At 38.7% G+C, this 14,184-nt stretch overlaps 1 protein-coding gene across 3 annotated transcripts in view; it reads left to right on the forward strand.

The window, feature by feature from the left end:
- The window catches only part of nup205 (nucleoporin 205), a 64,787-nt gene that overhangs the window by 33,006 nt on the left and 17,597 nt on the right, over nucleotides 1-14,184 (forward strand). For all 3 annotated transcript variants that reach the window (XM_041255474.1, XM_041255475.1, XM_041255473.1), the window contains exon 28: nucleotides 2,189-2,380. In XM_041255474.1, coding sequence (XP_041111408.1) covers nucleotides 2,189-2,380 — 192 coding nt within the window. The remainder of the gene's footprint in view (nucleotides 1-2,188; nucleotides 2,381-14,184) is intronic.

Below are 14,184 nucleotides of genomic sequence, written 5' to 3' on the forward strand. Positions count from 1 at the left end.
AAAAGATCACTGTAGTGTAGGAACAATTCATAATTTAATGTTTATCTGGGTTGATTAGTTCTCTTACTAACAATATTTAATTGATGTGTTACAAAGATTGAGGATTTACTATGAAAACACATACACGCTCGGACACAAGGAGTGGTTAATCAATAGTAATATTTTATTAATTACACAAATAATAAACAGAAATCAGAAAAGTTAGAAAGTAAATATCTTGGTCTCTCTAAGTATAAAGCACAATTCAACTCTCACTGCCTTAGCTTGACTAGCAGGCAATTGAAGTATGACACTGGCTGTCTCCTCACACACAAACTGCACTGGAGCAAGCTGTGAATAGTAGCTTGCTCACACACACACACCACATACTATCACAGCCTGAATCTGAAACGATGCATACAATCCTAGAATATATCACATGGTATCTAGATTAAGTATATGGCAAGTTTACTTTTAAAGAAATTCTTCATACAACAATATGAGGTAAGTTACTTATAGTTACTTCATTAAGTTTTACTGTTATTTCAGACACAAAGTGTGTAAACTAAATAATTAACAGTTCAATTCTATGTGACTGTGTTACAATTAATGAATTTCATTCCCTGAAAGGAAAATGCAACTGGAATTATACTTAACGGTTCCTTGAAGCTTAGACTTTTGGTCTGCTGGTTTGGAAACTCAGTCTGTTGAAGTGTCCAGTACAAAACTCTCAGCAACGAAGTCTTCAATCCCACGTTGGATCAAACTCGGCAACAAAGTTTTCAATTCTCGATTTGAATCAACAAATAGCTGCGACAAAGTCTTCAGTCCTCGGTATAGGATCCACAACAGTGCCCGTCCGCTCTGTCCTCTTTGCTGAATCTTTTAGCTACACAGTTTCTTTTGGATACTGTGGTTTTAGGTGTACAGCAAACCTAGACTGGTTTGTCTGATAAGTCCCTGCAAGTTTTACGGCAGTCCTGGGCCTTGTTGCTTGTGTTCATTGACTCGCTTACAGCTTGCCTCCTTGTCTTGGGTCCGTTTTCAGTAGATTCCCATCTTGATTCTGTTTTTAGGCAGAGTTCCGGACAGCACCTTGTTTAGCATTCGATATGGAGTGCAAAATGTTCAGTTTTGCTTGGATATTTATGGTCTTTTTCACCCTGCTAAATAGCCACTTTCATGAGATCCCTTGTATGTCTTGCTTTTTTTTAAACTTGCAGTCCTTTGATGTTTTAATATCCTAGTTTTATGACTTCCTTGCGTCAAAACGATTGTTGTTGCATGTGTGAGTTATCTGTACATAATTCAACTGTCCACTCAGCCTAATCCAGTTCAGGTACCGGTTCTCTAAGCAGTAGGTCATACAGTTCAGTATGTCTGCCAGTAACCAAGGGGCCTTTTTTCTTAAGACACAGCAGTTTGCTTTTTTCCTAAGACACAGCAATTTCATTAATTAGTCCAGTTATATCATTAGTACATGTTCATGTATTATCATATTTAGGGAATATGTCCCTCAGTAGAAATCATTTAACCTTATTGTATATGCAACAGAATCACCATACATTTAATTCAAAATCCAATACTAATTTATCTAACTTAGTGTATACTTAGTAATTTGTTTTTAGCAACTTTAAGGAGTGAAAGTTTCTTTGTCCTTGTACCATTCTCTGATGTTTGGTAAGTCTGTTGAGTTCTTTAGTTTTAGCTCCTTGCCATGGAAATATCAATGTCTTTGTACTTGTAAGACCATCTAGTGTGCATCCAGCAAACAAAAGTAATCAAGGTGGCGGGTCACTTGATGGTACAGGCTGTTACTTCTATAAAGACACATTGGCTGATCTAGCCTACATTGTACTAATCTAGGCAGAACTGAAGAGCTGCTCCTGAAGTCAGATGAAAGCACATTAACAGCTTGAAAAACATGCAGTAAGAACCATCGGAGTAATTGCAAACATCATAAAGTAGTAAAGGGCAGTGAAGGTACTTATTATTAAGGTTTTCTAATGTTATTGTATGTGTAAATAGGGGAACAAAAGAGACCCACTGTAAATCAGCCTGTTGATGTAGTCCGTTAGGAAAACAAAAATAGCAAGGTGTGGTTAATCCCTGAGAGCGACTTTCTGGTGTAAGGTCAGTATAGTTTGCTTGTGTTGCTGTCTTTCCTTGTTTGTGTAGCACAGATGTTAACTGTACTTTTCTCTTTAAGGAGGTGAACTCAATCCTGCAGCACGTTGTGGAGCGGAACCGCATGCGGCAGAGCCTGAGTGCCAAGCGGCACACCCTGCAATCCTGGCGCAACCTGGTGGAGACGGTGCTCACTGCCTGCCCCCAGGACCTCATCCCCACTGAGGACAGGCAGCTGATCATCAGGGACCTGCTTCTGGACCTGCACGACAAGGTGAGTTTCACAGAGCAACTCTCTCAAGCTCGGGACTAACATCTTTGGGTATCAAATTCTGAGGTTATATGGAGGTTTCTACACGGCACACTTTTTTTTTTTTATGAACAAATGTTTTTTTTTATTTATTTAGAAAAGTACAGAAGTACATAGCACATTGTAACATAAAACCCCAAACACAAACCAACCCCCTCCCCTCCCGTTGGTACCCCCTTTCCCCTATGGACTTCACCCCACATATCTTACAATAATGACCTGACAATCAATCAATCAATCTTTATTTTATATGGCGTCTTTCATTGTGGACCAGCATCACAAAGCGCTTTACAAGATGCAGTAACAGCAAGAAAATCCATAATACTTTAAATACAGAGAAATGCATAACACATGATATACAGTAAAAAAAAAAAAAAAAAAAAAAAAAAAAAAAAAAATCAAATACAGTGGAAAGTGCATAATACATGAAATAGTACATTAAATACATTGGAAAGTGCATAATACATGATAGTAATACATTAAATAGCAGCAATGCAGCAGCTACTAGCAACTAAAGCATGGAAAGAAAGAGAGAACAGGGGGGGTCTTGAGTTAATTTAAAGCGAGTGACGGTGGGAACATCTCACACCAAAACTGGGAAAGAGTTCCAAAGAGTTGGAGCCATGAAGCTAAACAAGCGTTCTCCAAGTGTGGTGCACTTTGCTTGGGGGTAACAGCAGGCCAGAGTCGGAGGACCTCCGCTTGCGGGCAGGGACATTGGAGAGATCAAGAGTAGAGTCGTTCAGCAGAAGGACCCAATGAGAACACAGAATATTCGTATTAAGAGTAGTGGACAAGGATGAGGATACTCGGACCCAAAAGTGAGCCCCATCTTGACAATCCCAAAACATGCTGAGGATAAGTCACATTTGAAAGTGTCTGATATAAATATATCCTGTGAGAATTTCCAGTTAATCATTTGATGGTTAGGATTCCTGGAACCTAGATATATGTTCTCCCAGATAGTGCCCCAGCAAATCTTCAAAGTTCAAATCCCTGTTCTGTATGGTGACAACTGCTAGAGGTTTGTAAGAGGTCTTTAAAAGAAAGGTGTAAAAGGCCGAAGCCAAACCTTTTGTTTTGCCCCTTTTATCTAGTAAAGTGTGAAATGGGTGCACAGGCATTACCAGAGAATTACCTGTAAGAACTGTAGTTATGAAAGATAGGTGAATGACAATGTCATTTAATTTCGGAATTTGTAAGTCTCTACCAAATGCCAAGTTGCAATTAAATGTGAAATTATAGGGCCAAAGCACAGTTTACACTGTCTAAGGGGGACACCGGCGTAAATTAAATCTTGGAGTCTATAAGAGGAGAGGAAGTCTTCCTCAAGAGAACACCAAGATACAGGAGCATCAGGGGCATGCCAGACAGAGGATTGGGAGTAAAACAAAGAAATAGAAGTAGAATTTAAAATTTGGACAAGCCAAACCCCCATGGGTTTTTCACGCTGCAGAGTGGAAAAAATTATACGTGGAGATTATTGTGTCCAGTCTGTCACAATACCCTAATGGGGGAGATAAAGGAATCATTGAACTGTAAAAATTAATGCGAGGAAGCACGTTCGTTTTTTACGATGGAAATACGAGCTTGAAGAGAATTAGGAAAGTGCATCCAGCTGTTCAAATCCGCATCCACCTGCTTAAGGATTGTATTAGTTATTTATTGTGGTATTATGTAAAGAGGGATACATTTCGACACCCAGGTATTTGAAGTGTTTGACCAGTGGCACTATCGAGGGTATGTTGGTTCTTGCCATTACATAATTTAAGGGTAGCAATGCAGATTTAGACCAATTAACTTTGTGTCCAGAGATTGCACTGAAATGAGGTAGGGATTGGGCAAACATTTTCTATGTATAATAATATATCATCTGCAGTAAGGTATATGTGATGTTGGGTATTATTAAAGAAATAGAGCTACTATTTGTTGATTGACGGACAGCCTGAGCTGGAGGTTCAAGAGATAGGGCAAAAGCAAAGGCAAGAGCGGGCAACCCCGCGAGTGCCCTGGAGATAGCAACCCGCGAGTGCCCTGGAGATTTAGGAAGATGCAAATTAGGAAGAACACGATTGGCTTTTCGGCACCGTTGCTGAGGGATTGGCATGTGAAAGTTTAACCATATCAATGAACCCTGAACCCAAACCCATATATTCCAGAACAGGCCATAAGTAATCCCATTCGAGTCTATCAAAAGCCTTCTCAGCATCTAATGCGAGAACAGCACATGGAGAAGCAATGTCATCAACAGCATGTGTAATAAGTACGAGACAACGGATATTATTAGGTGCAAGATGAGTTTTAATATAGCCTGTTTGATCGTGATCTACTAATTTTGTCGTATATGTTTCAAGGTGACGTGACAGCACTTTAGCATACAGCTTGACGTCCGAGCCAGTCAATGACAGGACGATAGCTTGTGCAGGAAGTGGGATCTTACTGCAATGTTAACATCTCTCCGAAACAAACCCTTGTCAATAGCAGATTGTATCATATCAAGCAGCAGGGGGCCTAGTTGGGGCCAAAAAGTTAAATAAAATTCAGGAGGGAGACCATCAGTGTCAGGGGATTTGCCCTTCAGATTTGTCTTCCTAGTGCCTCCCACAGCTTGGCCAATGACATAGGAGCACCGGGTGCAGCTGATTCTTTAGGTGAGAGACAAGGCAGTTGAAGTGTTTGGAGGAATTCACATAGCACTCTTGATCATGTTGAATGCCAGAACTATATAATTTAGAGTAAAATAAACGAAACGAAGAGTTTATCTGTATAGGAGCTGTCAGTAATGTCCCCTGTGAAGATTTGACAGCAGGGATATCTGCAAAACGTTCATTGCTGCTGCGTTTCAAAGCCAATAAGTGACTAGGTCGACTGCCATTGAAGTAATAGTTTTGTCTAGCTCTACAGTATGTATAAGAAATTCGGCACAATGTCTAAGTAGCAAATTTAAGTCTTTTCTAACCAGATTAACTTCTAAGGCTATAGTATTACAAAAGGTTAGTTGTTGGACCTGTTCTAAAAAAGCTAATTTGTTTCTAATTCATTAATTCTGAAGAGGCGTGATTTATATAATTTGAGAAGCAAATATGGTTGAGTTATCCTTAAAACTTTGCAGTCCATTTATTCAGCGCTTGTCAGGCACGTCGGGTCCAATTTATTTTCACACGCGCTGTTTATTTTACACGCTCTGTTTTAAATTTTTTTTTTTTTTCCAAGAGTAAAACAGGTTTCAAAGGCATTGAATTACAAAAGGACACTCAGTACTATATCTGCAGCCAAGCTCCACCCCTTGTTCACTGTATTTTTCACATACCTCTTTATAGATGTGCGTACTGATAAATCCTCTTCTGATCGCTCGTTTTATCACCAAACTCCTCAATAATGCGATCAAGTGATTATTTTATTACTATAATATCTGTAAAAGTTTTGTTTGGTGTGGTAGCCGAACTGGCAGTATAAGAGGCAACACTGACACAGAGGAATGGTTTGAACTTGGGCAGGCTTTTATTTTTTCACAGCAACTCAAAGTGCATTTGTAGAAATGAAATAAAATCAAAATAACACCTACCCACTTGAGTCCTAGCTCACTTCTTGATCCCTGTCTCTCCTTGCCAAGGTTAAGCCCCGTGCAAGTAACAATTACTGCAGTGTGTGTAATCAAAATACTGCAGTGCAAAAACCACCCTACTGCAGAACAAAACACAAAATAAGTCTAGTCTCGGAACTTCCTGGTTGGCACAAGTTCCTGCCACCCCCTTCCAACAGTGAACTCCACAAAGGAAAGTACTGTTTTTTAAAGGTGCTTTTATAATCCAAACCCAGGACTGAGCTGTAATAGTCACTTGGTTCTCTTGAAGGTGTTTCAGGTATTTCTCCAGGTCTTTGCAGTAGTTACACAGTCCTTTCTTTGAATAAATTAACCTTTTCAGGAGTTTTGGAGACCTCTGCTGGTGAAGTCCTTTTTTACAACCAGTCCTTGCTGCAATGTCTTGGCTGGTACCGTAAACCAGGACTAAATAAATGTTAAAAACAGTCAATGTCATGCGTTCTCTTTACTGCTGTGATTTTCCCTTTTAAACCACAGCAGTGACTTTTTTTTTTTTTTTTTCAAAGTTGAAACCCAGAAACAGTTTGTTTGAAACACAGTTTGTAAACACGTGTAGTATCTTCATAATTATTTCCACACAGGTTATTCAGTTCGTTTGGTTTCAAAAATGCTTCCACACAGGTCACACAGACAAGCATTTAAAACAGTCAATTTACAGAGAAAGAGCGAGTGTTTCACGCCACACAACAATTTATACAGGCAAGTCACAAATGCCCCCACTAAACACTGGTCTTCATCACCCAGGTTCACACAATACTCTATTTCAGAATCTAGAACAGTAATCCACACAGGGTAATTGTTGAGAGGTTTTTACTCACAGGTAAGCAAGTTGTGCTTCCTTTCGTGACACTTTGGTTCATCAACTGTTATAAATCCACCCCGTTCCTCGGTTAAACAATACAACAGCAGTGCAACAGCAGTACTGTCCCTTTTAAAGTACTTCCACCACAATCTCGCACCAAACTTTATTTTTCTTCCAGTTGAGTCTGGTCTGCCCTCAACCAGCCTCTACACCCACACTTCTGTACTGTGTGGGTTCCTTATATCCCCCAGCCTTCCCGTTGCCAAGTCACCTGACTTTAAATTTCCTCCCGGATTCTGGGAAATTGAGTTCTCTCTTTTTGCATGAACTGTCGTCTCAGTTATGCACGAATGCAAAGGCGAGACATCAGTATCCCCTTCTTCCTGACATCTTTTCTTTACATCCATAGTTGAGCGATCGTCACACATCTCAAAAAGCTCTGCAAATGTCTGTGACATTCTTTGAGCATTGGATGCAGAAGCAGCTATCTCCTTTGTTTATGTCTTATCTCTGTAGTGCATGGGGCTATGAGATACATCTATTTTTTTTTTTTCTGGCTGCTTTCGGTCTCACTCGGCCATTGAAAAGTTTTCTCTGCTTTTTACAGAGAAAAAACAACTAGAGTCCTGTGCCTTACGTCTTTTTGATGATGTCGGACAAGGTCCGACATTGGAAAATTGGTCTGACATAGGAGTGCAAAGGGTTGATAAAGGCCTTAACCGCATCCCATAAGATGCAGGGATCGTCAACTGAGCCCCAATTTTAAATCAAGGAACTCTTCCAATTTAGATTGAAACTGCATTCGGAACGGTTCATTTTGTAACAGCGCGGAATTGAAATGCCAGCGGGGGGGCACGCACAGGTCTATTGGCCAGTACGAATTTAGAAAAATTAGCATGGTGATCAGACAAAGACGTAGGCAATATCTCAGCAGTGTGTACTAAGGAAAAAAAGAGCCTGGGGAGCAAAAATGAAGTAAATTGTGGAATACGATTTATGCTTACCTGAAAAAAAAGTAAATTCTCTAGCCGTAGGGTTGAACGCACTATAAATATCTACCAGGGTCAAATCAGACACACATTTTCTTAGAGCTGTGGATGCCAAAGACTGGGTATTTGTCTCTTTTGACTTTAATCTGTCAAGCATATAATTCATGACAGCATTCATATCTGCACTGAGAATGACCTCAAATTCAGCCAGCTCTAACAGAGATTTTGAAAGTGAGTTAAAAAAAAAAAAAATCTGGGATCGAATGTAGTAGGGTCATGCACTGATGCAAAGGCAATTTTTCTACCTGAAATAATAGTAGTTTTAAAAAATTCCCGTCTCCCTAGATTTCACCTCTTGCTCCCAATATAGAAATCTGAAGATTTCTTCGCAAGATAATTAAAGCACCTTTCATTTTGTTCTCTGCAGCAGAAAAAGCTGCCACATAGTAATACTTATTGGCCAACCTAGAAACATTGTGTTGTTTCAAATGAGACTCCTGTGTCATTGCAACATCTCTCTTTTTTCTGCTGCGCAAGTCCAAGCACTAGTGCATTTTGAGGGAGTGTTTAGGCCATTTACATTCCTTGATAGGATAGAGGTATTAGTTATAAGTATCAGAAATCAAATTCAGTGCTAGGATCGAGCAGATAGTGGTTTGCCTGAATAAAGTGTATATAGCAGTAGTTAGGAGAGAACAGAGAGAGAGTGTCCGGGACAGAGATACTGTCGATAACCTACCCTTCGCAACCAAACGTATCGAATCTGTGGCACTTATACCGGTGAGACACGCAGTCAAAACACCACCGCCAATCCACCCATAATACAAGCAGATATAAACAAGCAAAGAATTGCCCCTAAAACAAAAAGTGATAAATAAATTAATAAAGTTAAATGGATAAATAATCAAGCATGTAAAGGAAATTAAATTAAATATTTAGATAATAATAAAAAACAATAAATACACGTGTAATAATAATAATAATAATATTAATTATAATAATTAGGATAGTAAAGAATACCAAAATAGGAAAGATCCCCAGTCAAAATTAAAGGACAAGCCAGACTCGCGTATAGTCAGATGCATGCATCTTGGGGGGAAAAAAAAAAAAAAAAAAAAAAAAAACCCTAGATATCCATAAACAAAACAGCTTTCTGTAGTCATTGGAGAGAATAGCTGTTTCCAAAGGAGAGTCTCACTGATCCAGCCAAAGAGGAGAGGTGATGTTGTTATTCAGGAATGCTTTAGCTTCTTGTGGCGATTGCAGTAAGTGCCTGCTTCCGTTATGGAGGACTTCGAGAACAGCAGGGTACAGCAGAAAGTTCGGGACACCTGCCTCTCTCAGAGATTTCCTCACCTCAGAGAAGGTGCTTCTCATGTTTGCTGTCATGGGGCTAAAATCTTAGGGTGGAGCCCGAAGCGGAGTGAACAGGACCGGCTTTCTCTTGTAGGATGATTTGGCGGTCTGCATAGCGGATCAGTGTAAAAATAAATACAGGCTTGTTGTGGCCTCTAGCTTTACTGCCGCTGTAGATGCGATGTGCACACTCAGTTTCAAACTCACGCTGTGCGAAACCAGGAAACCAGAGATGGATTGATTTTTTTTTTTCCACAAATCCAAAGGGGTCGTCTTTCTCAACCCCCTTCTCTAGGTTTACAATATGGTTGTTCGCTGGAAACCAGATGCAGTTTCTCAACAGTCGACATGTGGACAGTTAGGTCAGCTCTGACAGCAGAAATCTGGGATTGCGCAGTAGCGATCTCAGTTTTGAAGAGCAAGGCCTGCTACTCCATTAACTGAGAAAGGAGCTGGACATTGTAGGCGAGTCGCAGTTCAAAAATAGAAGAAAAAGAAGCGGGGGAAGTAGCAAAAATAGCCCATAAGGGCAATGGGCAGAAGGAGCTCTAACTACTCACTAGCATCCCGGTAAACAGGTCGCGTGATCCCCCACACTTACATTTCTGTGTATCTGGAGAATTTCTTATCCAGTTGACTGGATGTTAACATTATTTGGCATAAGTTGTTGAGCGTATCAGAATCTTGTTATTGATGGGGAGGTGTATATCTGTATGTACCTCTGTCCAATTGCGAGTTAAACATTTTATTGACATTTCTAATTCTTTAGTATTCTGTACCAACATTTTAATCATACAGACCATCACACTACAGGGTTCTCCCGAGACCCGGCAAAGTGGCTGTTGCCACCTGGCTGAAAAAACCTGATCCGCTCATCTTGCAGATGCTATTGTGCCTTTAACAATAAGGATTGATTTTGCTTCTAGCAGACTAGATCAGTTGTGCGTTGCTGGGATAAAAAAAAAAAATTTGGAACCACATGTTACACAATATGTCTTGACACAGCATTTAACCAATCAGAGAGTTGAAGGGGCATGTTTTCTGTGTTACGCACTTTGAGAGGTTAAAACGTTAAAAATGACTTCTAAAAAAAGAACCAATTATCTTCAAAGCAAAAATAGTGACAATGAATGCAGCAGGTCAAAATAACCCACATTGGCGCAATCCACTGCCTAATACTATATTTGCGCCGGCTACTTTATTAAAAAAAAAAAGTTACAATTATTTTTGGGTATTATCATTGTCCATTTTCTGTCGTATTATTGTACTGTAAGGTGATATGTAGTACATAATAGCTATACATATGCACCAAAAAAAAAGCGTATTCCTTTTGTTGTGATATCGTAACAGTGTACCCAGGTGCTTGAGAGATATAGGGGTTCATATATAGAGGTTGTACGCCTTTAAGAAGAAAGGCATGATGTTGTCAACTGACATTACAAATGCTGAAGTGCAGAAGTGCTGGATTATTACACTCCGGTTTCATGCAACAGTTATGATGGTGACCAAACGTATGTGAGTACTGTTGTGTTAAAAACATTGGTAAAATGAACAGTTGCATTAAAAAAATGTAGAACAGCGAAAAACAAAAATAGATGTGGATTAACAAATTGCCCTGAAAACTTAACATAAAGAAAACAATTAAAATGAATCAATAAGCTCAATAATTAAGCTAAAAAGGAAGTGAAAAGGTTACCTTTTTTTGTGAACTCCAGTAACCCTGTTACTTTTCCCCAGTCTAATCGCAGAGTGCCTAAACAAACACGGTAATCTACCATATTAAAAAAACAGAAATGAAAAAGAAAATGTAGAACATAAAAAAGCGCAACCAGATACATTCAACAAAAGACAACACATTATTCAAGTTCTTTGTCGTATTATATATTTAAGGTAAGGTAAGTTTATTTTTCTGTTAAAAGTGCTCCCATCTATAATGTTCTGCCACCTGGCTGTACAGAATTCCTGGGGAGAACCCTGCACTAGAACGTATTAATCTTTCACTGGGAGGAGTTTTTCCTCATGTTGCTTTGGGTCCTAAAATATGAATATTCAAAGAAGGGATGTAAAGGTTATGATTTTCCTGAACTGAAACCAATATTTGCATAACATTCCAAACTGTATGACATGGACAAGCAGTTTCAACATTAAGCCCAAAGGCATTTTCAGGAGCTCATCACGCACTGCTGCATGTAGACAGTTCATATTAACATAATTAAGATGGGAACATAAATCAAAAGTTGTGATTTATTCTGACGTATGGAAGGCTCTTTTTTTTTTAATGCCTACCCCATTTCTATTAAAGATTGTACAGTATTTCTTGAGATTGCTCATGACTTCAAAGTAATGTTGCATTTTTACCCCCTGAAAATACATTTTACTTGCTCAGTGCAAAAATTAGAGGGTCATTTACTCCCAGACCTAAAACCTTATCTGGAGCACGGGGTATGAGTGATGCAATAACACTGTATGGAGCTTATTTGACACTTTTTTTTTTTTTTTTTTTAAAAAGGGCATGTGTACAATAATGTATGTCCTGTTCTCTTGGCTGCACAGATACAGTTCGGTTTTACCGAAAAATTATTGGACATCAAAAACATCTGAAAGAAGTCATTAAAAACCGAACCGATCATAACCGACTTGCATCCCTAATTCAAAGGATGCTTTTTCATTTCACTATCTGATTGCGCTTTTTCTGAACGCACTGTTCTTCCTGTCACACACCATACGTGTGTCTTCGGATCTTTGTTCTTCTACGTTGCAGGCCTCCTGACGTGTTTTTTGGAAAACTGTGTAAAGTGGATCAGTGTTCGCACTGCAGGTCCTTGTTTGTGCCCTTCTGTTTGTGGAATCTCAATTTTTGATCTTAAAGCATAAAACTAATTGTGTTTTTGGATTGTAGGAACAATTCAATAATTGATAATGTAATGTTTCTCTGGGTTGATTAGTTCTCTTATTAATAATATTTAATTGATGTATTACAGAGATTGAGGATTTGCTATGAACACACATTCACGCGTAGACACAAGGAATGTTTAATCAATAGTAGTGTTTTGTTAAGTACACAAATAATAAACAGAAATCAGAAGTGTCAGAATGTAAATCTCTTAGTCTCTTAGCACAAAACACAATTAAAATACTCTCACCGCCTTGACTGTAGGGATGTCACGGTATACCGGTTTTACGTTAAACCATAGTTTAAACTGCCAGTTTGAAACTGCAACCAATTTTCTATACCATGATTACCAAGTTCACGATATCGCCGCATTTTTGTATTCTCCGTTTGTCCATCAGTAAGCGCACTGGCTTTTTGGGGGTTTTGTTTGTTTGTTACCCGATAATTTGTTTATGAATGAGCAAGACAGTGATGCAGCAACTGTTTCAGCCAATTGCTGTGTGAGTTCTGCTGGCATTTATCATTTCAACCAATTGACAGTAAGCAATACTATGCAAGGGTGGGCGTTCATGGTTTCAAACTATCGCTGGTCGTATCAGCACCTGCTGCGAGAGATGACATTTACTGTATTATGCTTGCGCTAACTGTGATGTCAGATAACAAACCTTAAAAAATAAATCTGTAAGTTATAGAACGCCACATTTAAAACAATCGAGAATGTTTTAATTGAAGCTGCGTAATTTGTCCCACTGCTAAACAAAACAATTGCTTTGCATGTTTGGTTTTGCCAAGATTGTACTGTATTGCACCTGCATCATAAAGAAAATACACTGCATAAGGATTATATGTATAGTAAGCTGCCAAATGTCCTAGGAAAATATAAATCAAATTCTGTTTTTACGTAGCTTGTGTAAACTGTACTGTATTACTGTAGACACCCTTACTCCCTTTGCAGCCTAGTTTTTATTTTGCCTCTTGAAAATCAGGCTGTTAGCACACAAAGTGCGTTTTCACCACGTTTTTTTTTGTTACTTGTTTTTAGTGGAATCACTATATCTTTACGAAGTAGAACATTCAGTATGTATTGTGATTTAAATGCCTCCACGAGAGGAAATTTGAATTGTAAATGTTCCTTTATGCAGATCTAGACAATGTCTGACTGTCTAATAAACATTGCTGATTTCAAATGTAAATCTTCATATCCGCCTTTTAATTTTTAATTCCATTTAACTCCGATTCTGTAATAAAATAAGTATGCATTCGTGTTGCTGTTGACAGTACACTGACTAGCGAACTTCCTTCTTGTTAAAATAACTTGCTGTAAATGCATTAACATATTGCATATTAGATTTGTTTTAAAACTTTAGCTAGTTTTTTTGTTTAAAAATGTCTTGACTGTAGTGTATTTCTTTAAATAGCCATTTAAAAATGGATTACAAAAAACATGACATTATACCGTTGTATGACGATGATGGTAGTATATTTTGACGGTTACCATACCGTCAATTTTATATCGTCACTTCCTTAGTTGACTAGCAGGAAATTTGAAATATGACACCGTCTGTCTCCTCACACACCAGCAGCAGCAGCAAGCAGGCTGTGACATATCCAAGCACACAGCCTCAACTGAGATGATGCCGACAATCTTAGAATATATCACATTAAGCTTATTAATGGTATATAGATTAACCCTTTGCAGTCCATTTATTCAGCACTTCTCAGGCGCATCAGGTCCATTTTATTTTCACACTAGCTGTTTATTTTAAATGCGCTGTTTAATATGTTTTTTTTTTAACCCCCCCAGAGTAAAATAGGTTTAAAAGGGACTGAATCGCAAAAGGACACTCAGTACTGTATCTCCAGCCAAGGCCCACCCCTTGTTCTGTGTATTTTTCACATACCTCTTTATAGACGTGCATACTAATAAAACGAGTGATCAGGAGAGGATTTATCACAAAACTCCTCAATAATGCGATCCGTCATTATTTTATTACTATAACATCTCAAAAAGCTCTGCAAATGTCCATGATATTCTTTGAGCGCTGGATGCAGAAGCAGCTATCTCCTTTGTTTATGTCTGTGTTATCTCTGTGGTGCATGGGGCTATCAGATACATCTCTTTTT

Source organism: Polyodon spathula, chromosome 7, assembly GCF_017654505.1.
Source record: "Polyodon spathula isolate WHYD16114869_AA chromosome 7, ASM1765450v1, whole genome shotgun sequence".
Classification (NCBI taxonomy): domain Eukaryota; kingdom Metazoa; phylum Chordata; class Actinopteri; order Acipenseriformes; family Polyodontidae; genus Polyodon; species Polyodon spathula.